This window comes from Lontra canadensis, unplaced genomic scaffold (genome assembly GCF_010015895.1).
Source record: "Lontra canadensis isolate GAN:19392208 unplaced genomic scaffold, GSC_riverotter_1.0 scaffold16, whole genome shotgun sequence".
Classification (NCBI taxonomy): Eukaryota; Metazoa; Chordata; class Mammalia; order Carnivora; family Mustelidae; genus Lontra; species Lontra canadensis.
Window position 1 is genome coordinate 23,175,722 of NW_022631010.1, and position 26,495 is coordinate 23,202,216.

Below are 26,495 nucleotides of genomic sequence, written 5' to 3' on the forward strand. Positions count from 1 at the left end.
TATCATATTGATTCATTTATGATTATTGAATCACATTTGAATCCTTGAATCTCTGGAATAAATCCCGTTTGATCATGGTGAATGATTTTTTTTTAATGTATTGTTCATTTGGTGAGCTAATATTTTGTTGGGGGGTATTTGCTTCTATGTTCCCCAGGGATATTGGCCTATAGTTTTATTTTTTGGTAGAGTTTTTATTTGCTTTTGGTATCAGGGTAATGCTGGCGTCCTGGAATAAATTTGGGAGCTTTCCTTCCTCTTCTATTTTTTTTTGGAATAGTTTGAGAGGAATGGGTATTAACTCTTCTTTAAGTATGGGGATGGGAGGGGACTGCAGAGGGGGAGAGAGAGAATCTTAAGCAGACTCCAGACCCATCCTAGAGCCTCTCTGGCCTCAGTCTCACAACCCTGAGATCATGACCTGAGCCAGCAAGTAGGGATCAGACACTAATCCTGCTGAGCCACTCAGGCATCCCTAGTGATACAGTTTCATTGCTAGTAACCAGTCTGTTCAAATTTTCTATTTCTTTCTGATTCAGCTTCGATAGTTTATATGTTTCTAGGAATTTACCAATTTCTAGGCTCTGCAGTTTGTCAGGATATAATTTTTCACTATTCTCTTATAATCCTTTGTGTGATGTTGGTTATTTTTCTTTTTTCATTTCAGATTTTGAGTTCTCTCTTTTTTTCTTGGTGAGTCTGGCTAACGGTTTATCTCTTTTGTTTATCTTTTCAAAGAGCCAGCTCCTAGATTTATTGTTCTGTTCTGTTGTTTCCTTTCTTGCACTGGCTTTGGAAAGCGTCATGTATTTTGATGCTCTGTTACTACGAGCATGTATGTTTTTAATTGTTATAATTATTGATGGATTGATCCTCTTATCACTATGAAATACCATTTTTGGTAACTTTTTTTTTTTAAGTGTATTTTGTCTGATACTGATAGGACAGTTCTAGCTTTCTTGTGGTTGCTGTTGCATGGTGTTCCCATCCATTTACTTTCATTTTCTGTCTGTGAGTCACAAGTGTGTCTCCTGTAAGCACTTGTACCTATAAATAACATATAATTGGATCTTTCTTTAAAATCCTGTCTGACAGTTTCTCACTTTTGATTGGATTCCTTAATCCATTTACATCTAATGTTATTGATGTAGTTGGATTTATATCTATTGTTTTACTTTCTGTTTTCCATATGTATTTTATAATGCAAAACTTAACTTTCATTACTGACTTTTTTTTCACTATTTTTTTGAGTGTTTTTTTTAAGTGGTTGCTCTAGGGTTTGCCAAATACCATTAACTCTTGAGCAACATGAGGGTTAGGGTTACTGGCCCCAATAGTTGAAAATCTGCCTATAAACTTTTGAATCCCCAAAACTTAACTGCTAATAGCCTACTCTTTACTGGAGGCTTTACTGATAACATAAATAGTCAATGAACGCATAGTTTGTGTCTGTATTATATACTGTATTCTTCCAGTAAAGTAAGCCAGAGGAAAGAAATGTTAATAGAGGGGTACCTGGGTGGCTCAGTGGGTTAAAGCCTCTGTCTTCAGCTCAGGTCATTATCCCAAGGTCCTGGGATTGAGCCCCACATAGGGCTCTCTGCTCAGCAGGGAGCCTGCTCCACCCCCCCCCCACCGCCTGCCTCTCTGCCTACTTGTGATCTCTCTCTCTCTGTCAAATAAATAAATAAAATCTTAAAAAAAAAAGAAATGTTAATAGAAAAATCATAAGAAAGGAAAAAATACATTTATAGTAGCATACCTATATTTACTGAAAAAAACCTGCATATAAGTGGGCCTGGCCCACAGATGCTGATGTTCTGCAGCCTGGTGGCCTGGGCTCAGGAGCAGCAACCACCAGGCAGGCCTACGAGCAGCAACTGTGCTCTGGAAGCCCAGAAAAGCTGCCCCATCTGCTTGGAGGTGTACCACCAGCCTGTGGCCATCCATAGCTGTGGCCATATGTAAGTGTACTGACTTCTGGGAGGCCACAGGGATGGGGCACACCTGTGGAGAGGAGTTTATGCCTGATGCAAGAGGGGCCTGAGGTACAAGACTGCTGCCTGTGCAATATCGTGCCTGCCCTTTGGGTGGATTCCTCAGCTCAGGTCTGACCTCTTGCCTGCCAGCCCTGGGCACTCAGTCCAACCACCCCATCAGCACATGTGGTGACCTGCAGCCCTACCTGGTCCTGGGGCTCTCTGAGGGCTACTGACAGGCTTAGCTGGCCTCTTCGGCTACTCAGAGGGCAGCAGGTCACCTTCAGTTTGGTCCCCTGAAGACTGGGGTGGGCATTTGTAAATAAATGTTTTACATCTTTTGCTCTCCACTCTTAAAGGTCCTTGTATAAGTGGACCTGCACAGTTCAAACCCATGTTGTTCAAGGGTCAGTTGTATATGTTATCACCTTTAGATTTATAGTAGTTTAATTCCAGTAATTTATAGCACCTTTACTGCTACATAGCTAGATTCCCACTTTCCCTTTTCTGTGGTATTGCCATTATACATATTGGACTTATTAATGCTACAAACCCAGCAGTGCATTATTATAATTATGACTATACTATTTACAAGAACTTTCTTAGCCCATGGCATCTTTGCTCCCACTCCATCTCCATTTGTGCTGTTACTGGGAAATACATTGCACTTACATTACATTGTGTTAGAAGCCACAGTACATTATATAGTATCATTTAATCCAATTGCTTTTTAAATCAGTTAAGAAAAGAAAGGATTAAAGATATGCGTATTTACCACTATTGCGTTTACTTCAGCCTAAAGAACTTTCTTTAGTATTTTCTTAAGTTGGTTTTGCTATCAACAGATTCTCTCAATTTTTGTTTATCTGGTAGTCTTTTTTTCACCTTCGTTTTTGTTGTTGTTTTGTTTTGTTTTGTTTTGTTTTAATTCTAAGTAGGCTCTGTACCCAGCATGGGGCTTGAACTCTTAACCTGAGATTGAGAGTCCAATGCTCTAAGGACTGAGCCAGCCAGCCCCTTCACTTTCATTTCTAAGCATAACTTTCCTTGGTTTAAGACTTTTGGCTAACAGGTTTTGCATTCTGCACTTTATGTTATCCCATTGCCCTCTCTTGATTCTGTTATTTCTGCTAGGAGCCAGCTGCTAATCTCATTGCAGTTCTCTTGCAAGTGACTCATTCTGTGGATTCTTTTAAAGGTTTCTCATTATCTTTCATCTTCAGCATTTTTACTCTTATGTGTCCATCTGTGGTTCTCTTTATGTTTACCTTACGAGGAGTTCTTGGAGCTTCTTGCATGTTCAGGCTATTGTTTTTCAATACATTTGGGAAGTTTTTTGGTTATCATTTTCTTGAATATTTTTTCTGTTCCTCTTCTGTCCTAGTAGGTACTCCGTTTACATGTGTGTTCATGATTTCATTGTGTCCCATATTCCTCTCAGGTTTTCTTTCCTTTTTCTTTTTCTTTTTTTTCCTCTTCTGCTCTTTGGTTTGTGTAATGTCTTTTTATCTATCTGAGTTTTCTAATTCTTTTGCTTGTTCAAATCTGTTGGGTGTCTCAGGTGAGTTTTTAAAGTTATTGTACTTTGCAACTCCAGAATTACAGTGTTTTTATTTTTAATTTTTATTTTTGTTAACATTCTCTATTTGAAACAGATTGTAATCCTACCTTTTTTTCCTTAGGCATACTTTTATAATAACTACTTTAAAATCTTTTCTGTTCATTATGAAATCTGGATATACAGGTGGTTTTTGTTGCTTGTCTTTTTCTGGTCTGTGGTTTATTCTTTTCTGTTTTTCTGCATATCTAGTAGATTTTTGATGCAAACAGGACATTTTAGATAATATACTGTAGCACTTCTGGGTACTGGTGCCCCCTCCCTGCCCCATTCCAGGGCTTGTTATGTGTTCCTAGTTTACTTCCTGGTTACATTGTTGTAGTGAACTACCTTTCTTTCTCACTGTGTTACATGGCTCTGAAAGATCAGATACCTCCACAGGGAGGTATAGTTTGGGGCCTGCCCATAGCCACCCTGGGATGACCTGTGTGGTACAGGTAGGGGGCTCTGTCCCACTTTCTCTGATCACACCCAGCTGTTCAACTCCACTAATTTTGGCCCTTTGCTCTGTTGTTTTCATTAGTGCCCTGGGGCACATGTTCCTCTATAGACAATCCAGTCATACAGGTTCTTTCCAGGGATTACTTTCTGAGGTTAATATGGGGTATTTGTTCCAACCAAAGGAAGGTTCCTCCCAGCTGTCTTACTCCCTGGTTCTCTTCTCAAACTAGCTGGCTGGGGAAATCTAACTAAGGGAATCTAAAACTGAGTTCTGTAGTTTGGTATCTGACTTCAACGGTGGGAACTTTATTTACAATGGAACCTCAGCTAGGATTCATGATTGTTCTAATGCTGCTGTTAAGTATTAGGCAGGCTTAAGCAGAACTGCATCTACTTAGCTATTGCTAAAAGTAGTGGTTTCTGCCTCACGTTTGAGGAGCCAGAAAGCCTTGTAAGGTTAAGTAGAAGAGTAAGTTGGTGTGAAATTAATTTTGAGTGGTTTATGTTAAAACCTGTGGAGTATCTTTTTTTTTTTTTAAGGTTTTATTATTTTTTGGCAGAGACAGAGTGAGAGAGGCAACACAAGCAGAAGTGGGAGAGGGAGAAGTGGGCCTTCTGCATAGCAGGGAGCCTGATGCAGGGCTGGATTCCAGGGCCATGGGATCATGACCTGAGCGGAATAAAGGCAGACACTTAAGGACTGAGCCACCCAGGTGCCCCTGTGGAGTATCTTTTTATACATACTCACTATTCGTGTCTTTGTACTATCTTTACTTTTTAAAATATTTTCTTTATCTTGATTGCTTGGGATCTTTATCAAACAAATGGGATGATTTCTCAAACTGCCTATTTGGGATATATATACCCTTTTTCCCATGAAAAGGAGAAGGCTTCTTGCTAGGCAAGAACTGCCAGCCTTCTGGGTAGGTGTACTCGTTCCTCTGGGACAAGTCAGTCAGCCTGGGTACTGCACTGCCTTTCCTCACCCATCTTGCTTGGTCCCTGTGGGGCCTGAGTGGTAAGGAAGGGGGAGAATGCAGGGGACTGACTCTCCTGGCTGTTAGTGCTGCTGGTGCTGATGGATTATCCAGAAGCTGTCCCTTGAGTCCCTCTCTGGGTCTGGAGACTTCTTGTGTTTACCCACTTCTTGGCAGGAAAGCTCCTGTCTGCATGTTTTAGGCTGTCAGATGTTCTAGTTTTCCACATTTCAGATATCCCTCACGAGTTTTCAGCCACAGAGAACTCTGGTTTTCTGTCACAGATTCTGAGTTGTGGATGTTTGTTGTTAGTCTCATGGTCTTGGGTTAGAAAGGGAAGGCTGCAGTGTATGCTCCGTCTATCATTTGGAAAACCCAAAAGATAATGAAAACGTATTTGAAATGAATTGATTTTGGGGTTCAGAGTGGCTCCTTTTATCTGCCCTTTGATTAAGATCTCTCTTTAACCAGCAAGAGACACATTGGCATTTTATTTGGCAAGGCTTTTAAGGAGTGAATTCCTTTGTTGAGCATCAAAGTCTTCTCTTGAAGAAACTCTAAATTTATGTAATTAGCATGTTGAATATATCTGCAGTAATTCTGAGAGGAAAATATATTCACAGTCTTCTTACTGGAAATTCCTGGAATGCCCTCTTTTTTTCCCCAAAATTAATGCCTCCCTCACACCTGCCCCTCCTCCCCTGCTTCCCCAAAACATGCTTCATTTTCTAGGTAGTATAAATAGAACTTCTCGTGCAGCTATATACTCAGCATTCATTGAGGAGCTGCAGTATGCCTAGTGGTGTACTACGGACCAAGAGCAGAGGCTGTTAGCAAGCCAATGGCCTCTTGTTTTTGCACACACAGTTAAATTGGAACACATTCATAGCCATATTGTTTATGGCTGCTTTCACTCTGTAAACGCAGATATGAGTTGTTGCAGCTGAGAGCATATGGCCAAGTCTAAAGTATTTTTAACCTGATTTCCTGGGGAGCATAAAGACAGTGAGTCTTGATTAACCTGAGAGTGGTGTCTGGCTTGATGCAGAGAAAGGAATGTGTGGACTTTGGAGTGTAGAGGCTAGATGGAGAGGTTGATAGCTGACTGCCTTTGTAGAGTTTGTTTTTGTTTTTTGAGGGGAGAGTTTATCAGGTTGTCCTCTATTGAAATAGACACCATCAAAATTGACCTCTTACTTTCCTTACCATTTTTATCCTATTCATTCTGATTAGGCCCTTTTTCCTGACACACAAGTATATGTGTACAGAGCAGTATCTGAAAGCTGCTGCTCTGTTCCTTCCTTAAATCCCTTTTGTGATTGTCTTTTCTCCCAATTATAAATGTACATTAAAATGCAGTCTCATTCCTTTCCCTCTCTCAGAGATAACAACCAGGGTCTCAAAATCGTTCCCTTGCTTTTCTTCTTATGCTTTCACTGTGTATGTTGTACTCAGCCCTGAACAATACCTGTTATTATTTTTTTGTTTTAGAACTTTCTATAAATGGTACTGTTTGTATTCTTCTGAAGCTTGGTGGATTTTGGTTTTGTTTTTTGTTTGTCTGTTTTTGGCTCAGTATAAATATATTTGTGACTGTCCTTTATTTCTTTGACTCTCCCTTGTGTCTGACATTCTGGTATATGGACATCCACAGTTTAACATTAATCCATTCTGTGGGCTCTTTTTCCCACTAATTAAGTTGACCTTTCCATTTTTTTTTTAATAGTCTTACTGAAATGTAATTTATATGCCGTAAAATTCAGCTGTTTAAAACGTACAATTCAGTGGCTTGTATACAGAGTTGTTACCACTACCTAATTTTAGAACATTTTATCACTCCCAAAAGAAATGTTGCACCCATTTGCATTCATTTCCTATTACTTTTCTCCTCCCCCACCCCCAGATTGAAACTCCTCTGTTTCTATCTCTATAGATTTATCTATCCTGGATTTTTCATATAAATGGAATCTTCTGTGGTCTTTGATGACTGGCTTTCACTTAAAATGTTTTTGAGGCTCATCCATGATGACGTGATGGCTTTTAAGTTCACAGTGTTTTGCTGTTAGAAATGATGCTTTTATTTTTTTTTATTTTATTTTTTATTTTTTTTAATGACTTACTAACAGTAAAAATTTGGTCTCATGTTCTTATCATTCACTGAAGCTCTGGAAGAAAAAACAAAGGTAATATTCATTACAAAAATACAATGGAGGGGTGTCTGGGTGGCTCAGTCGATGAAGTTCCTGCTTTCAGCTCAGGTCATGATCCCAGCATCCTGGGATCGAGCCCCATGTCAGGCTCCCTGCTAGTGGGCAGTCTGTTTCTCCCTCTCCTGCCCCTCCTCCTACTTGTGCGCATGCATTCTCTCTCTCTCTCTCTCTCAAGTAAATAAATGCAGAAGGAGAAGCAGTTAGTTTTCTGAGGGATGTGTATGAAGAGTTATAAAATGAGTGACGTTTCATCTCAGTCTAGACTGTGGAAAATCAGCAAGGTTTCAGAAGGTGGGTGTGGGCAGGAAGACAGAAGGAGAAACTACGCAGAAGAGGCAGGAGATGGAAGAGGGTTTTCTAGGAACTCAGAAGAGATGGGGTTGGCCTGAATGATACTGTGGCAGGCCAGAAGGCTAGTAAGGGTCAGTCTTTGAGGCAAGTGATGATGCAGTGATGGTCATAGCAGTGGGACTGAGAGGAAATGAAGTGGAGAGGCCTTTTTTTCAGGTTAGATTGATGGACTTACTGATAATGGGTTGGGGGCAGAGAAGAATTCTAAGATGACTCCCATAGTTTCTCACTTGGACAACTGAACAATTTGAGATTTTGATAAATATCCTTCACATAGTTGAGATTAACTTGTGTTGGAAACTATCCACTTTCCACAGATCAAATATCTGCATTAGTTTGCTTTAAGGAGTAAAATCATTTCTTACCTTATAATTTAAAGATGGCTTAAACTGTTTTACTTCCAGTTCAGAAGTGAAAGGGGTTTTTACTGAGCCTAGGATATGTTAATTTTAGACTTGAACAATCAAACTATTATTGTCACTTTTCTTGTAGCCAAAAGAATGCAATGGTGTAAAGATCCCTGTTGATGCCAGTAAACCAAATCCAAATGATGTGGAGTTTGATAATCTGTATTTGGATATGAATGGAATTATCCATCCCTGTACTCATCCTGAAGACAAGTACGTAATCCATTTTTGTCACTGATAGCAGAAGTTACAGGGGAGTATTGTATTCTGTTATGCTGTTTGTTTGTCCTTATAGACCAGCACCAAAAAATGAAGACGAAATGATGGTTGCAATTTTTGAGTACATTGACAGACTTTTCAATATTGTAAGACCAAGACGACTTCTATACATGGCAATAGATGGAGTGGTAAGTGCTAAGAAAAAGTTAGCTTATAATCCTCTGTTTTTGTTTTTGCTGTGTTCCCGAGTGTCTAGAGTGAAAGTCAGCTAAATAACGAAAAATGTTGACTGTGGTGAACTTGAGAAAGGCAGCCCAACTCTTCAGTCATGCATTTAGATATTTCTTGTACCTATTTTGTGCCAAATATTGTGAGATACTGGGATAATGGTGACTGCCCTTTCTTTTGAAGGGCTTAAAATGAGCAAGGTAGTTACTCGTGGGCTTTAAAGGTATTAGATAACATGTGCACAGTACTGAGGAAAGAGGAAATCAGTGCGACTAAGGGAGCTAAGAGATAGGAGGTGACTTTTGTCCCATTTCTTGAAGCATAAAGAATAATGGGAGATTGGTGGGCAGTGGAGGGGGATCAGTGGGATAGATAGGAAGAGTGAAGAGCTTCTGGATTTCTCAAATGGGCCCAGTAAATATACTTCCCATGCCTTTGACCACATTTGAGCAATTACAGGTGTTTTAGGTTGGAAGGGGAAGTAGAGCAATGTCTTGAGAAGGCTTTATTGCCATGCTTAAGAGTTTGGATTTTCTCCTGTGGGCAGTGACTAGTCCTCAGAATACTTTAAGAGGGCAATAACTTACTGACCTAGGGTGATATGTCCCGTATCAACTAGCTTAGCTTATAAATAACCAGCAAACTATATATCAGCATTCAAGGAAAATTAAGGTAAATCATAACCCTAAAATTTATTTAGCTATACACAAACAGATTATCTTTCTTTTAGATTTAGTAATCCTAGTGGCTAATGGAATGATTTTAAAAATCTAGAAGATTAATTTTTCTGTGAGGTTCTCTTTATACAATGAAAAATCTTAGTTACTTGATAACTTGGTAAGTTGCAGTTGAAGTGCAGTGAAGAATAGAGGGAACAGGAATATCTTATTTGGTGCTTATTTCCATTCATATTAGTGAAAGGTCTTGAAGAAAATCTGTCATTTTACATCCAGTGTTCCCTTACTGCTAGATCAAGTATAAACTGTATGCATACTTGTATGAGCGTCTGTATGTCTGTCTGTCTGTCTGTATGCTCAGGTGCGTAGCATGTTTTGTTGAAATATATGTGTGGATCAAAGAACATGGTACTTGAGTTAGGTTAGGTGGTCTTATTTTATAGGAAAAGGAACTATTTAAAAGAGAGTTTAAAATAACTTATTTTATGTAGACAGGATGCTTGAATCCCTTCCAGTCCCAAAACTCAGTTCAGGAATTTCAAAATTTTAGAGTCCAGTTCATTTCATTCAAGCTTATCCAGTGATTTTAAATTATATTTGGTCAGAGTAATTCAAAAGTATTTTCAGTTAAAACCTTGTTCCCTTTCTAGTTGCTTTGCTTTCTTGTAGAGACAGAGTGGTTATTGTGGGACATACAATATAGAAGTACCTTGAGGTCCTACAGATTAAGAAGTTATTTTCTTTAGTTTTTATGGGACATGGTGAATCTTGTTTGAAGACCATTCTTCCTTTTAGGCATGGACATAAGGTCTTCTTGATCCTGGTTCTGTGCTAGTATCTATTCATTTTATGCTGGCTGGGTGTTTGAGTAAAGTGAGCTGCCCTTGGGTGCCTTGAAGCACCATAGCCCAGTAGAAGTGGCTTTGGATTGTGGGCTCTTTAGTATTAAGTGGCTTGTTAGGATGTTTGTCCATTTTACATGTCACTCACGTACATGACTGAGGCCAGCTTTTAAGGTCGTCATCCAAATTTAAGTTCTCAGGATTTATTGTCATGAAAGGATTATTAGATATATTAGATATTAGGTATATTACTTTTCCATTTTAGTGTATTATTTTTATAAGAACACCTAATTGAAAATAATGGATAGATTTTGTTACATGTATTTTGAATAGTATAGTATGACTATCTAATAATGTTTTCAGGCACCACGTGCTAAAATGAACCAGCAGCGTTCCAGAAGGTTTAGAGCATCAAAAGAAGGAATGGAAGCAGCAGTGGAGAAGCAGCGAGTCAGGGAAGAAATATTGGCAAAAGGTACAGAATGTGCATCTTGAACTTGGACTTCTAAAAGAAATGTATATAGATTGGGGGAGAGGTGTCAGCTTTCTGTCATTGTAGGTATGGTTTTAATTTAATTGGGATCTAGAATATCCAAGGAAAATTTATGTTCACTGTCAAAAAGTAGTTAATGGAATCCTTCGTTCCCGCTAACAAGCTTTTCTTTTCCCCGCTCTGTAGTAAAAGGGAAACCTAGGAATAAAAGGAGGGAATTCTGGTAGGGAGAGCTGTTTGGCAGCCCCTTTCAAGGCAAGTGCAGCTCTTCAGCTAACTTTGATGTATCTGTAAAGGAGGAATATATTAAGAGTGCCTCTTACTTTTCTTTTCAATGGGGGCTGTTAGAAAGCTACCATTCTGTAAACATTTTCCTTAAATCAGTCTGGGTAGCTTGCTTATTACTTTCCCTTAGAACTCAGAGGTCTGTAAAAGGAGGCCCAGGATGACGTGATCCATATTTACAGGCTTTCACTTAAGTCAGACACACTTCAATAGAGGAGTATGCAACAGGCACTAAGGCAGTGAAGTACCCAGGGTTCCCTTGACTTGGGGGAAGGGTGGGGTGTGATCATCTTTGCAGTTCCCCAGAGCTTGAAATTCCTGTTGGATAAATAGGTGGACCTTGACGAAGTCTCAGAGGGACGGAAGGTCAGGGAGTCCAGATACTCCATGGGACCAGTTCTCTCTTAAGACACTTCTGTCTGTGAGATGGGGTGTTTTAGTGGCGGGGTGATTTGTTTGGTGTTTTGTTACAAGGTCAGTATGATAGACCGGAAAAACAACAATTTATTGGCTCAAGATATTGTACTTTGCAGGTAAAAGGATACCATAGTGTAGTCAACTCAGGCCTACAATTAAGATACATTTTCTGTTTTAATTTGCTAGAAGCGTACGACTGTATAGTTACTTTAGCTGCAGCTCGTAATATGCTTAAGGCCTGTTTGTACTTACAAAAGATAGTCTTTGATTTTAAAGAGGTCTTCTTTCTTGAAGATGTTTTGAAATATATTTGTCGTTAAAAAAGCTAATCAGTGATATAGAGGACAAATAGGACTTTTATATCACAGCTGATGATTTTGTTTATCATATAAGGCTGTAATAAACTTGGCAGTTTACAGGTACCTGGGTGGCTCAGTCGGTGCATCTTTCTTTGGCTCCGGTCATGATCTTAGAGTTCTGGGATTGAGCCCCGCATCAGGCTCCCTGGTCGAGGGGGAATCTGCTTGGCCTTCTTCCTTTCCTTCCACTCGTTTGTGAGCACGCACATGCATGCCCTCTCTCTGTCTCAAATAAATAAAAATCTTTAAAAAACAAAAAACTCAGCACTTTAATTTTGTTTTTCTAAGGTACCTTTATCTCAGGAACTACTATCCGAAAGAAAACTCCTAAATTTTGTGTGTGTGTGTGTGTGTGTGTGTGTGCGCGCGCGCGCTGCAGAGGGCATTATGAAGAATATCATAATTTCCATATTTCTATGAAACTATAGTATCTTTTGTATACCATATATTGTTTGATGGTCATGTTAAAGCTTATATTAAATTTGACAGGATGAATCTTATTTTCTTTCCCAGAGGGGGAACATTTGTTCCTCAGGTGACAGTATTTCCCTTTCTTTTGTATTTGGACTTGTTTTGTTGTTCTGGCTTAATACTGAGTAATTTACCTGACTTTTTATAGAGAGAACAAAACATTGCCTCTTTTTCCTCTAGGTGGCTTTCTTCCTCCAGAAGAAATAAAAGAAAGATTTGACAGCAACTGTATTACACCAGTAAGTCGTCTCATACTTTGCCAGCTATTGCTAACTCCTAAATGGTAGGTTAATTTATTTCTTTCTATCATTTTAGGGAACTGAGTTCATGGACAATCTTGCTAAATGCCTTCGCTATTACATAGCTGATCGTTTAAATAATGACCCTGGGTGGAAAAACTTGACAGTAAGTTTCACATTTTGGTACTTCAAAAAGATAAGCGTGATCATTTTAGGCTGTACTTTGATATGACTGATACCCCATAAAATGCTAGTTGACTGTCAGAAGAAAGAGAACCTTCCAGGGTTATTAGAGATGGGATGCCCTGCATGGTCCAGTTTTAGGCTGCTGAATTTTCTCTCAATGCCAATTTTGTCCTCTTAACATCACTATGAAGCTATAAAACAGGACCCATGATTTAAAAAAAAATATATATATAATATTTTATATTACATATAAATATGTATATATAGGAAAGCAAGTTTTAAATGAAAATTTCTACTGTTAGAAATTGAAATAGAGCCAGATTAAAGTCATGGGGCTGCCTTTAAAGAATAGCTGTGTTCTCCTATGTGTTTAAGTAAAATTTTATTGTACTTTTATGTAATTTTAAATTCAAAGCTTGTTGGGGCACCTGGGTGGCTCAGTCAGTTAAGCATCTGCCTTCTGCTCAGGTCATGATCTTGGGGTCCTGAGATCAAGACCCTCATTGGGCTCCCTGCTAGTTGGGGAATTTGCTTCTCCCTCTCCCCCTTCCCTTGCTCATGTGTGCCCACTCTCTCACTCAAATAAATAAGATCTTTTAAAAAATAAAAAATAAATAAATTCAAGGCCTATTTTGCTATAAACTAGATATGGTAAATTATATTTAATGGGTATTTTTTATTGATTTCTCCCAGGGTTTATGTAGTTTGGGGCTATATCCTTGAGCAGCAGTGAGTATACTAGAAAGTGATCAGTTCTTCTGGCTAAATTTGACTGAAACATTTCATTTTTTTTCTATTCCTGTAGTAAATTAACCAATGAAACAATTTTGGTGTTTAACACGTACCTTATGAAACATTTCTAATTAATAACAGTCTTAATGGAATTATCCTAATTTATTTTAAGCTATTCAGTTTTATTGATTTTTGTGCTAGAAAATTGGGGATGCACTGACAGTGTTAAAAACTGTTTTTTATAGGTTATTTTATCTGATGCTAGTGCTCCTGGTGAAGGAGAGCATAAAATCATGGATTATATTAGAAGACAAAGAGGTAAAATTCCCTTACGAATATTTATTATATGTTCTATTAAAAAAGCCAAGCCATTATATAGAAAATATTTGGTAGAATGTGATATTCCTGTGCTGTAAAATACATTTATATAAATATAATGTATCTTTTTCCCGTCTTTAGCCCAACCTAACCATGACCCAAATACTCATCATTGCTTATGTGGAGCAGATGGTAAGTTTCTTCTTACCATTTGATTTGATGCTCTTGGATTAAACCATAGCTAATTGATGGTTTGGTGTGTAGTAGTGGATTATTCCTGGTTTCTTGGAAATTCTAATATATCTTGCTCATTTCATGTTTGAGAAGGAATTGGTATTAAGTTTAATCTGTGATTTATGTTCATTTATCTTAAATTTCAAAAATATTTTTCAACCTTTTGATATTGCATACCTTTAAGATGGAAGATTTTTGTTGCCCATGTGTCTGGAGGACAGCTTGTTGCTTGAGAACTAAAAAAATTTAGGTTTTTTGGCTTTATTACCTCTGTTTATGTGCTTGTTTTGGCTTTTCTTTGTGTTGTGTCTTGTGTTACAGTGGTGTCCTTTATCATTGGTTGTGGTAGGGTCTTCTCAGAGTGTTCACTGTTCATTGTTTTATCCTTGTTGGTTGGTAGCTGATCTCATTATGCTCGGCCTTGCTACACACGAACCCAACTTTACCATCATTAGAGAAGAATTCAAACCAAATAAACCCAAACCATGTGGACTTTGTAATCAGTTTGGGCATGAGGTCAAAGACTGTGAAGGTTTGCCAAGAGAAAAGAAGGGAAAGGTAGGAACTTTGAAATGGTAATTGCCTCACATTCAAATTTTTTCTGTTTTATTTTTTGTTGTGATAAAATACACTTAACGTACAATATACTGTTTTAACCATTTATAAGTTTACAGTTTAGTGGCATTAAGTATATTCATTCAGATTGTTTCATTTTTAGAATGGATAAAGAGAAGACTGTATTGTATTACCTACTTGCTCTGTTAGCCCTCATAGGAATGTATCTTTCATAGCCCTTTAAAGTAAACACACATTCAAAAGCATGCATGCATTTGTCTTTCTCCTCTGAATTCTGATACAGCTTATGTCTACATGAAGCTTAGGTCTCTTGCACTTGATTTGTTTGTAGAAATATTTGTTTCAAATGATTATTTTTCTTTAAAACAATGTAAATAAAATACATTAATTTGCTTGGTACTTTTAAGTTACTCCTAGTTCCTCTTTATTTTGGGTTCCCTTGATTATATCCAACTCCCTTTGAGTGTGTTTTCATCTGATTAAGAATATGGTGCCTCTTTAAAAGACATGCTGAGTGGGGAAAAAGGTAAAAAGTATACTGTATATTCATAGAGAAGAGTCTAGAATTATATACCTTGAAATTTAATATTGGCTGGATGTAGGTCAGCGGTTGGCAAACTACAGCCCTCCAGATTTGACCAATGAGCTAAAAATGGTATTTATGTTTTGAAAGAGTTGTAAAAGCAAAACAAAACATGAAAGAATATCCAACAGAGACCATATGTGTCTCCAAAAGGCTAAAATGTTTAGTATCTAGCCTTTTACAAAAAACATTTGCTGATCCCTGGTCAGGTATGATTGGGATTATGGATAATTTACTATTTTTAAAATGGTTTGGGGAGTTCTTTTTTTTTTTTTTTGGTAGTTCTTGTAATATTAAAATGTATCTTGCTTTAGAGAAATCCACAATATTTACTTCGTTGGAAAAAGTTACAGGGTTTAAAGTAGACTTGTTTAATCTTGACTCCCCTTCCCTGCAGCATGATGAACTTGCAGATAGTCTTCCTTGTGCAGAAGGAGAATTTATCTTCCTTCGTCTTAATGTTCTTCGTGAGGTATGTGGTAATAAACATTGGGATCAGTTCTCTAAAGCAGGGTGGCTTTTGATAACTTCTAATGGCAGCGTTCCTTTTTGGTTGTAGTATTTGGAAAGAGAGCTCACCATGGCCAGCCTGCCGTTTACATTTGATGTTGAGAGGAGTATTGATGACTGGGTCTTCATGTGCTTCTTTGTGGGAAATGACTTCCTTCCTCACTTGCCATCATTAGAAATTAGGTACGTGTGTTTGTGTGGGTTTTCAAACTAGTGTTTTAGCCTTCTTGCCTTTACAGTACACACTGGTCCTAATGCGTAATATTTGTTTCCTGGTGGCAGGGAAGGTGCAATTGACCGTTTGGTTAACATATACAAAAATGTGGTACACAAAACTGGGGTAAGTTAACTCTTGAATAATTTCAAAACAGAAGTATTTGCTTTTATAAGAAGATCATTTTACATGTATTTTATCACTTACAGGGTTACCTTACAGAAAGTGGTTATGTCAATCTGCAAAGAGTACAGATGATCATGTTAGCAGTTGGTGAAGTTGAGGATAGCATTTTTAAAAAGAGAAAGGATGATGAGGTAAAGTGTTTCTATTGCAGTAGCTAAATTGCTCCTGTCTCTAATAGGCTGTGATGATCCTGTGATTGTACTTTTAACCTCTTTGAGTGCGTTGTTATGTCATTATAGTGTATCAAACACCAATGTAATCATGAGTGGTCAGTGCTTTGATTATTTTATAAAGGTGGTGATGCTTGCTGTGTGGAACTATGTATTGCACACTGTGTGGTTGCGTTGTAATTTTTTTCTCTCTTCATAATCTTAATAAAGATAAAAATCCAAACACCTATCTAATCAATAGGTTGTGAGATGAGGGTGCCAAGGCTAGATGAATCCTGGGATTGAACTTGTGGCTACCATGTTTTATAGGAAATATTTATGCCCTGGAAGATAGGTTCAGACTTAGCAATTCTCTACTCTGGTAGTAGAGTATAGGGGATCAGGGTTGGATTGCATCAGCCAAGGCAGCGGGTTGCAGCTCTGAGTAAGAAATATAATACATGAAAGAAATAAAATAACAAAGCACTTGGAAATGATTACATATGATAGGATGAATACTTGGTGAGAAGTTCAGGTTTCTGACTTGGGTAGTTGGGAGATTGCTGGTTCCATTCACTGAGATAGTAAGCGCGTAGGGTAGAGCAGGTTGAGGTGGGTGACAAGGTAGAAATTGAGTTTCATTTTGGAGATACTAAGTTTGAGGCGCCATATGGCGACATTGGAGAGAAGAAAGTCCATGAAGCAGTTAGATGGGTTTGTGTAATGCTTAGGCAGAAGTCTTTTGAAAGGAGATTTGAGAACCCTTAGTAGGGGGGAGGTACTTCAAGCTCTAAGTGTGAACTTGAAGTCCCTGGGACCCTGTGTGTAGTGAAAGTGCCTCCAATAGAAATGTTGAGAAACATGGACATTTAAGGAGAAAGAGGAGCTGGTTGTAGAGAGATGGGAGGAAATCCCTGAAGAGAGAAGCCATTGGTGCTCTCTTGACTTGTCAGGGCAAGATGGACAGGCCTCTAGTACATGGCCAGAGGTTCGGAGGCTCTGGGGAGTCAGTGGGTGGAAGGGCAGTAGCCTGGAGCCAAAGCAGAGTGGAGGATGATTATGGGGGAGGGTCAAAGGAGGCAAGCAGTGGGTAGAATTAACAGATAGTGCTTCTTAGAGAGTGAAGGAAATCCTTTCAGAAACTGATCTTACAAAAAATTCACATGCCTATTTTGAGCAAATATTGCTACTTTACTTCATAATTTTCTTACAGATTAAAACATATCATTTTTTTATATTTTCTTCAACTTTGTGTACTGTTGCTAGTGGTCTCTTTCTTAGAACTTTCAGTACCATTTTATGTAACAGAGTGAGTGGACTGTAATTCTTTCCAAAACCTTTGGTTCTTGGTAATCCCCTATGGCAGCAAGTATTTTTCACATGTAAGGTTCCAGTAACAGAACTGACTTTGTCTGGGATATCAAATGTCTACCAGTGTAGCCATTTTGAACTGAGACTTCAACAAGTGGAATTGGCTCTTGCATTTATGCTTAAGAAAAAAACTATACGTATGTACTGTGTACTACTTGATATAAAAACCTTAGAACAGCCCTTTTATGTGGCTTTAGCAGACTCTGTACTAATAAATATTGGTGATATTTGGCATTAGAGAAGGATGTATGAGATTTGATAGGTACCAAAGTGCTTCAGGCTTAAGTAATATGGCTTCCAACTGGACTAGCAGAGAGGGCATTTTAAAGCTCTTTGGATCTTTTTTGGTGTTCCTGATATCATATGATGTCTATCAGCAAGGTTGGGCATTGATAGAAATATATGAACCTTCAGAAATTCAACATAAAAGTATCTAGGTTTATGTGTTTTCCCAGAAACTGTCTGTGGCATTTGACCAATTTCCAAAGGAGTTCATAGCACAAAATAGTAGAAAAGGAATACATCAGTATTTGTTATTAAAATTGAGTGGTTGAAGGTGATGCTTTTTATTTTATAAGCTTTGATGTTGGCCCTTTATCTTGCAAATGTCCTTCATTTAGCCAGTAAACATTTATTAAGTGTTTCTCCTGTGCCAGATAGTATTCTGAGTGTCATTGATAAAAAAGAAAAACAAAAAGGCAGACAAAAATTCCTGACCTCATGGAGCTTACATTCTTTCTGAAATGGACAGTAAGCACAAAAACTAAGTGAACTGTGTACTGTGTTAGAGTGATGAGTGCTGTGAAGAAAATTGAAGTAGGTGAAGAAATATCTGGGAAGGTGAAGATGGGGTTGTTGCGGTTCTAGAAAAGTAATTAGCGAAGGCCTTACCAACAGATGACTTTGAATAAAGACCTGGAGAATGTGAAGAAGTAAACCATGCAGGTGTTTGCAAGAAGAGCATTTCAGGCAGAGAGAATAGCCAGTGCAGAGGCTCTAGGGCATGTACCCAGGATATTGACTATATGGAGGCAAAGACGGAAGCCAAGAGCCCAGTTAGGAAGCTCTTTAGCAGCCATCCAAGGGAGCCAGCATGGTGGCAGTGAAGATGATAAGAGGTAGTTGGATTTTAAATATGTTTTGATGGTTAAACCACTGGATTGGCTAATAGATTCAATGCTAGTTCAATGACTCAACGGCATTTTGTCTGAGCAGTTGAAAAATGGTCTGAGCAACTGACGAAGAAGACTGGGAGGTGCTGAGTTGGGGGTGGGGATCCCATTTGGGGCACATTAAGTTTGAGACAGCCAATTGGAGATGCTGAATGGGGAGAGGTCCCGGTTAGAGACTTATCACCATATAGATGTTGTTTAAAGCTATGAGACTAGATGATTACTCTTATAAGAGTAGAGAAGTCCAAGTATTAGGCACAGAGGAACACTAACATTGAGAGGTTGGGGAGTCATGGTGCAAAGGCATGCAGCAAGAGTGAAAAAAGAGAACCAGGTGAGTGTAGTGGTTTTGAAGCCAAGAGAAGAGCGTGATTCAAGACCAAAGAGTCATGGTCAGATAAGGACTGAAAACTGACTAATGGCTTTCACTGTCTGCAGCTTGTTGGTACCCTAGATAAGAAATATTTTAATTAAAGATAGAGGGAAAAGCTTGATTAAAGAAATCGGTGGATTTCATATCTTAGGAGGTTTTAGGGTAGCCGTTCACCATTTATCCAACATTCAGCCTTTCTTCTGGAGGAAAGTATACCTTTCAGACCTTAAGTAAGGGTGTTAGTTTGCATTTGGCATTACTGACCTGAAAGGGATAGAAGTGCAGCTAGTCAGGTGGCCGCCAGTATAGTACCTGCTGGCCCTTGTTTTGGGCTATTGTAGGACCTTAGTTGTTCCAGTGCCTTGATACTCAAGGAATCTTGGGCATGGAAGGAGTGCTTTCTGGGACCAAGGAGGCCTTTGAATGGCCGAACAGTTAGTGGGAAATAAGATCAGTCCCAAATCTGTTTAATTGAAACCATGACTACATTTTGAATATGAGTGGAAGGGAAGAATCAATACAAACTGGGCCCTTTCCTGTGAATTAAGGTGGCTCAGAATGAGCAGTACAAACATCTGAATTTCTTTACTTTCTTTCATGAGATTGACTTTTTGGAACCTGCAGTTGGGTGGGGGCGGGGATCGTGTTTGCACAGAGCCCCACTTCTCTCTTTACCCACTTGGTGCTGTGGGTGCTGCAGAATTAGGAACTGTTGAGCCCTCTTTAGGTAACAAATTCCTTATTAAATTGTCTTGTTAATGGTTTTTTTTTTTTTTTTAATGGCTATCTTGGTTATTAACTGTATTCAGCTAAAACTTAAGAATTGTTTTCTTTTATTTGTATCTTCTCCATGTTGGCAGCCTATTTGCTCCAGGGTAAAACCAAGAGTCTTTGTCATGACTCTTGCATTCTTTCATGAAATGATTTCAAAAACTATCTGAAAATATTAAGAGGAACAGTTAAATTATATCTAAACTCCATTTAGAATGCTCTCTATCCATCTGAAGTTCTGATAAAACGCACTTTGAACATATAGTCCATTGCCTATTTTAACTATGTACCTAGGTTTCTGGGGTCTTCCTTTAAAACCTGAATTGTTTCCCAAATCATTCCTGGTAATGTTTAACTCTGGCACTTTCTGTGTATGTAATATTTGACAGAATATGTGGATTTTATACTTTTAGGACAGTTTTAGAAGACGACAGAAAGAAAAAAGAAAGAGAATGAAGGTGAGTTTTAATTAATTTCATAAGATTGGCAATAGCATAAGTTTACGGTGTGGGAGAAAGATGTTTATTGCAGTAGCTTTATTCCTTATCCTGTAGGAGTTGGATAGGGGTGTAATGTCTACCCAGCTGCCTTCTTGCCCAGAGGAAGAATACTGGTGTCAAGTCTTTTCTAAACTCTGGAGTCTGAAAAGATGCACTTGATGGGTGTGGGGTGCCTAGCTATTTGACTTTTTTTGTGATAATCAGGTATTTTTGCAATAATTGTCAACCCTTTATACTCTCTTTTAAGTTACTGCATTCTGTCTACATCTTCGTCAGATTAATCTTCCTGAAACTCTTGTTTCTTTGTATGGAAATGACGAGCGACTTTGTAGTCCCCTTAGAGCCACTTCTCTCTCAGGCTGGCTTGTGGAGTGTAGTCTGATCTGGCCCGATATTAGCCACCGAGCTTTTCTGTGCTCTCTTCTAAATGTACCACATCTCTCCCGACTCAGAGTGTTACCTACATTTGCCAGCTCCGCGTGGATTTCTGAATTCACAACTCCCTCATATCTTAGCTTTTCCACTGGGGCCTCCCTAGGCCTTGGCCCTAGTCCAGGATGAGCAGTCCTTTTCTTTGAACTCCACTGCTTCTTGCTTGTGGTGTTTGTTTTCTTACCTCATTGCATAATGTTCTATAGTTACTTCTTTAGTTCTTATTTTTCTTGTCTTAACTGGATTTAAAACTTACGGAATTTAGGGAGTGCCTTTTATTAGAAGTGAGCAAGTTGGGGAACTTAGAAGGGAAAAAAGTAGAGTTATTTATTGTTACAGGTAGTATCAAAACCAGTTAGGTTGAGAGGGGAATATCTGCTTTCTACCTTATGTATTACTATTTTCTTTCAGTCAATATCTGCGTAAAAAGTATGTTTTACCAGTCAGCCACAATGGTCATCGATTCCAGCTATGATTATAGCTCTAATTAATTGGAAATAGTTTATTCTAGCAAGGTGAAGAGTAAATAAAAGTGGGTTTTCCTAACTATAAATCAAACTCTTGACTAGTTTTTTAACCTTCGTTGTTATATTATTTTTATGTGCCTGAAATCCTTTGTCGAATGTATTCTGAAATTGTCAATAAACATAATGGAATAGCTTACTGAGGCTTGAATAAATTCTGTGTATCAGAACAGTATATTATATGTACTTTTAGAACTGTTATTATTAAATACTACAGAGTATTGTTTGCAGGGTGAGTTACCATCAAATCAAATTTTGGACAGTCCTGTAAATGCTAACAGAAATCTGGTTCCTCCTTTACGTGCTTACAGTGAGGACTCGATGTGCCATCTTTTCTTCCTGTCATCTGACTGTATTGTGATTTAATTTTAATTTCTACATTTGTTTCCACTTACGTTAGAGAGATCAACCAGCTTTCTCTCCTGGTGGAATATTAACCCCTCATGCCTTGGGTTCAAGAAATTCACCAGGTTCTCAAGTAGCCAGTAATCCAAGACAAGCAGCCTATGAAATGAGGATGCAGAATAACTCTGTAAGTGACTGACTTTTACATGTCATTGAAAAGTACAGACCATCAGAGGTCTCTTGTGGTTGTATGTGAATTTTGTTACTAAGTCTGGAGTTGTTTTGTGTTGTAGTTTTTCTCAATTTCTTTTTCCTTGAGATATTTTTAACTTTGTTGCATCCATGATTATCAATATGTAAATATCTAAATGATATGAAAGAAAAGAAAATGCATGTAAATATATATAGCTAAGTGGCAGCAATGTTTCTGTAATGCAAATGGGTCACAGTGCTTCTCCCTTCCCCTAAAGGTACTGGGTGCTAGAAGCATGATGGGGACATCTGAGTATCTCATAGCTGGGTAAGAGAGAAAGGTGGGTTTTCCCCTTTCTTTCCAGGGATCAGCTGTGGGCATTTTATTATATATATTCCTCAGTCTGTCAAATACAGGTATTCCTCACTGCCTAAATTCTTGCTTTCCAACTCAGGCATGGAATAGATTTGAATACATATTTTCAAGTAGCTCTCACTATGCAGATTCTGGTTGCTCTGTACTTAGAAACTCAGGAATTGAATGGATCTGCCACTTGGTATCCCTCCTTGTTTGAACTTAGTGATCCAGACTGAAGAAGCAGATCATCTCAGCCAGCAAGGCTGTAGTCTGTCCAGTAGCTTCCTGTTGTAGTGGTTAACAAACCATGAGCTCAAGAGCACAAGGCAGGGCAGCAGCAGGGGTGAGGGAACAGACAATGAATTGATGTACAGCAAATAACCAAAGCTATTGCTTATTTCAGGCTAGTAGGCATAAGAGAGAGTATGTGTTATAAAGAGAGGACATATATTTTGTAAAGTTTAATATCTAATGTAAATTTTTGTTTTGATATATTCAAGGAAATTGCATAAGTTTTGAGATTTCATTATGCTAACAGTTACCTTATTGATGCCCCAAATCTTTTATTACAAGGCAATCCTGTATATGGAATTTTTGCCATATCAGGAGACTGATTTATATTCCTGCAAATTCCCATCTTGAAATTTTAGGACCTTAGCTATGGAATTTGAGAATTCATGAGAATTTGCATCTCCTGAGAGAAGCAGCCTGGGTTTCTGTTATGTTTTTTCTTCTGTTTGATTTTTGTGTTCTTGTCTTATTCCTTCCACCATTAACAGTGGGATATGGAGGGTCAGTGAAGGGATTGCATTGAGACACTTGAATAGAACAGAAAAGGCTGATGCTTTTTCTTAATCTCGGGAAGGCAGGGAGGTTTACACTTTGCCAGCTCTGATTGCTTTGAGAAGGATTCCAGTATTATATTGAGGCTCCACAGGACTAGACCCATTGTTGATTAATAACGTCTGCCATGGAAGTAGGAATAGAGAGATTGATGATTAAGTTGCTTATTTGATTCTGTTTTAATTCCCCTTGACATAATTATTTCTGTTGGAGTCTTTGCATAGAGGGATTTTCATCTAGAATATTATGAATTTAAGGAAATCACAAAGCCTAATTACCAGTTCATTTCAAAGGAGAATTTAAAGTTATAGATTTATTGTTGTTTTGTTTGTTTGTTTGAGCTGTTGGGCATATTAGTATCTAGTATTGAGTAGTGTCTACCTGATGGTCTATACTGTTAATGCTTTACTACTGGCTTCTGTTTCCTGATAAATGTGTTTTTAAATTTTGCATTCTGAAATACAGTTTGTATTGAAATCTGTGGCCATTTCATAAAATGTGATTGCAAAAAGAGCGTTTTAAAAAGGAATTTGAGGGGTACCCGAGTGGCTCAGTGGGTTAAAGCCTCTGCCTTCAGCTCAGGTCATGATCTCAGGGTCCTGGGATCGAGCCCCACATCAGGCTCTCTGCTCAGCAGGGAGCCTGCTTCTCCCTTTCTCTCTGCCTGCCTCTCTGTCTATTTGTGATCTGTCAAATAAATAAAATCTTTTAATAAATAAAAATAAATAAGTAAAAAGGAATTTGAATCATTTGGGGTGGTTATGTTCAGGAAGGACTTGGTTGGTAGAGAGCAGAAAAGAGCAATAAAGATTTAATATTAAAAAAACACTTTTTGTTTTCCCTTGCCGGTATATTATTTTGTTATCAGATAAAGATAGTTTGTATCTTTTTTGTCAGTTTGGAAAAGTTTGCTTTTTACCCAACTTCTCTGTACTTAGACAATTGATAGGAATATCGTTCTCATAATTTAATCCAAATGGATTTAGCGATGGTTTAAAAATTAGTGATAACTTACTGAAAGGTGAGCCACCATATGCCACACCTTCATCTTGCTGTTGATCCTTTATACATATCATTTCATTTAATCCTTGCTGTAAGCAACAAAGAGGACATTATCCCCATTTCAAGTTGAGGCTGACAGAGGTTAAATAAATTGCCCAAGGCCAAACAACTAGTAAAGATTAGAGTTGTAATGTCAAACTAGGATTTGACTAAAAATACTCATCTCATTTTCAAGTACAATAGTACCTTCCTGAATTTATGTTTTGTAGTTTTGGTTTTTTTTTTGAACAGTATTGACCATAGAGTGTCATGAATAAAATGGAAATTATACATTTTTAAAAAGTAAGTTATAAACTCTATGAGAAATACAATTTTGCTTTGTTGTAACTTTTTTTGGCCTATAGTGTGAACTACATTCATACTAAGTTTTTAGTTGTAGTATCATTAAAGTAGCCTCGTAAGCTCTCAGTTTAAAAATAATTCAGTTTAATCACAATATCTAATATGCTGTGAATAATAGAAGAGAAACTTTATCATGAAAACCTTTTTTGCCACTTGTGGTTTTGGTCACTTAACATAAAACTAAAGTTGCAGAGAATTTGAATTTTTTACTTAAATGTTAAAATACTTTCAGGTGTTCACTGTATTCATTGAATTAGGTACAAATGGAAGATAATAGTGAATTTAAAGTGGTATCCAAGTCTTTGAAATAATGTTTGCATTTTTCTAAGTTACTAATACATTTTTACTTGGACCTTGAATTTTAAACATTATCTATAAAATAATGTAGCAGTTATCTGACAGAGTCTTGTTAAACTTTTGCTTTCCAGATGGTTGTGTGAGGTTGAGCATTTACCATTTAACTTCATTCTCACCAGCACTATTTTGTGTATTACTAATTAATATATTTGTATTTTCCTCCTTATAGCTTTGCTGTTTGATTGGTGGAAACTGATCACAAACTCATAACATGAGGAAACCACCGAAGAAAAAAATAATTCCCATCCTTTAATTTTTAAAAATCTATAAAATTAAATTCTATTTTCTTCTGAAATAATTTTTATTCTAATAATGTTCAGATTCTTTTGAATTTAAGCATAGGAAGCTTAGAACTATATAATTCTTTTTCTGAAGGAGTAGAGTATGCCAAGAACAGTCTTTATATTTTCTAAATGTACTTACCATATCTATTTAATAGCTTTAACAGTTGTATTGCCATGAAGCATGATTGTAATAGCAGTTGGTTGTAACTTCTTCTGTGAAATGAATAATTAAATCCTTCCTCTGTAATATTATAATTGTTTGCAGAGTCCTTCAGTATCTCCTAATACGAGTTTCACTTCTGATGGCTCCCCATCTCCAATAGGAGGAATTAAGCGAAAAGCAGAAGACAGTGACAGTGAACCTGAGCCTGAGGATAACGTCAGGTGAAACCATTTTTTGGTAACACTTTGTTATGAAATTGCTGAAATAGATGCTGTCTAATTAATGCTGTTTAGCTTAGAGCAGCAGTGCCTTCAGATGCTTGCCTGTGATCTTTTTATCCACCAGTAATTAATGTGGAAGGTTAGAATAGTCAGTAAATTCCAGTGAGATGTGTAAGCTATAGCTGTTAAATCTAAGTATCTAGATTAGTATGCATGCAGGTTTTTGTCCTCCAAGCCACTTTTCCCTCTGAGACCAGGCACTAGATCAGCTAGACATGCGGTGTTTAGCTCTATGTGATCTGAATGTTACTGTTTTGAGATTAAATTTTCAAGCTGCTTAACACAGGAAGTTCAGTTACACTTGGATACTTAACATAGTTTGCTTTAATCTTCTCAATTGGAAAGGTTCTTCCTCAAATGAAATATGCAAAAGTCATTCAGTTAAGAGATAAATATGTATATTTTTTTAAAATCACAAACGTGCATGTATACAATTATATTTCATGACAAAGAAGTTTCCCTTTAGCTATATACTTAAAATTTCTAATAGGAAACTTTGATTCTTTATCCAGAAATTTGAGATCATTATATAAGATTAATAATCTCTTTTATAATTAAATCCAGATTTGAACCCTGGGTTCCGCATGCAAAAGGCCAACAATCTTAACAATTGTAATTCATTAAGAAGTTAGCAAAATGATATATTTCAAAGTTAAACAATGGTGGTCCACAACTCATGCTTCTTTTATAGGACATGGATGGTATGTTTGCATTTATGATGAGAAACTTCTCAGGTGTCATGTATGGTTCTGTATTTTCCTAATGTCCTTTGATGTTAGATTCTGAGATCTGTGATGGCTTGTGATTGAACATTTTCCTTATCCTCTGTTTCTGCAACTCTGGATTTTCCTCTTGGAGTATGTTATCTGTTTTATTGGGTAGCCATCTTGATCAATACCAGCTTAATAGTTGAATTGATTTGTTAGTACTTCATTGTGTAATCCCAGTGCTGAGAATAGTCAAGGTAGAAATGCTTCTGTCAAGAAGTGCTTGAGACACTTAACGTGTATTTCATTAATATTTTCTGTAAAACAGTTATAATCCACATCATAGAGGATATTTCTCCTAATTGATGTTCTGTGAATGCATTGGGGCGGGGGAGGGGATTAAAATTGGTGTGGTGTATTCTGGAACATGACTGTAATTAATTAGTAAGATGTGGCACATGGTGGAAAATAGTCCTTAATGAGAATCATCTTGATGTTCTTGATCTGTCCTGATTTG

General features: G+C 37.6%; 1 protein-coding gene across 1 annotated transcript in view; it reads left to right on the forward strand.

Moving 5' to 3' along the window:
- The window catches only part of XRN2 (5'-3' exoribonuclease 2), a 91,402-nt gene that overhangs the window by 24,128 nt on the left and 40,779 nt on the right, over positions 1–26,495 (forward strand). The window contains exons 2-16 of the mRNA XM_032859311.1: positions 8,069–8,196; positions 8,279–8,390; positions 10,313–10,424; positions 12,155–12,213; positions 12,290–12,379; positions 13,377–13,449; positions 13,591–13,641; positions 14,084–14,241; positions 15,240–15,314; positions 15,402–15,535; positions 15,635–15,692; positions 15,776–15,883; positions 20,002–20,046; positions 21,445–21,576; positions 25,093–25,211. Of these exons, the coding sequence (XP_032715202.1) occupies positions 8,069–8,196; positions 8,279–8,390; positions 10,313–10,424; positions 12,155–12,213; positions 12,290–12,379; positions 13,377–13,449; positions 13,591–13,641; positions 14,084–14,241; positions 15,240–15,314; positions 15,402–15,535; positions 15,635–15,692; positions 15,776–15,883; positions 20,002–20,046; positions 21,445–21,576; positions 25,093–25,211 (1,454 nt within the window). The remainder of the gene's footprint in view (positions 1–8,068; positions 8,197–8,278; positions 8,391–10,312; positions 10,425–12,154; positions 12,214–12,289; positions 12,380–13,376; positions 13,450–13,590; positions 13,642–14,083; positions 14,242–15,239; positions 15,315–15,401; positions 15,536–15,634; positions 15,693–15,775; positions 15,884–20,001; positions 20,047–21,444; positions 21,577–25,092; positions 25,212–26,495) is intronic.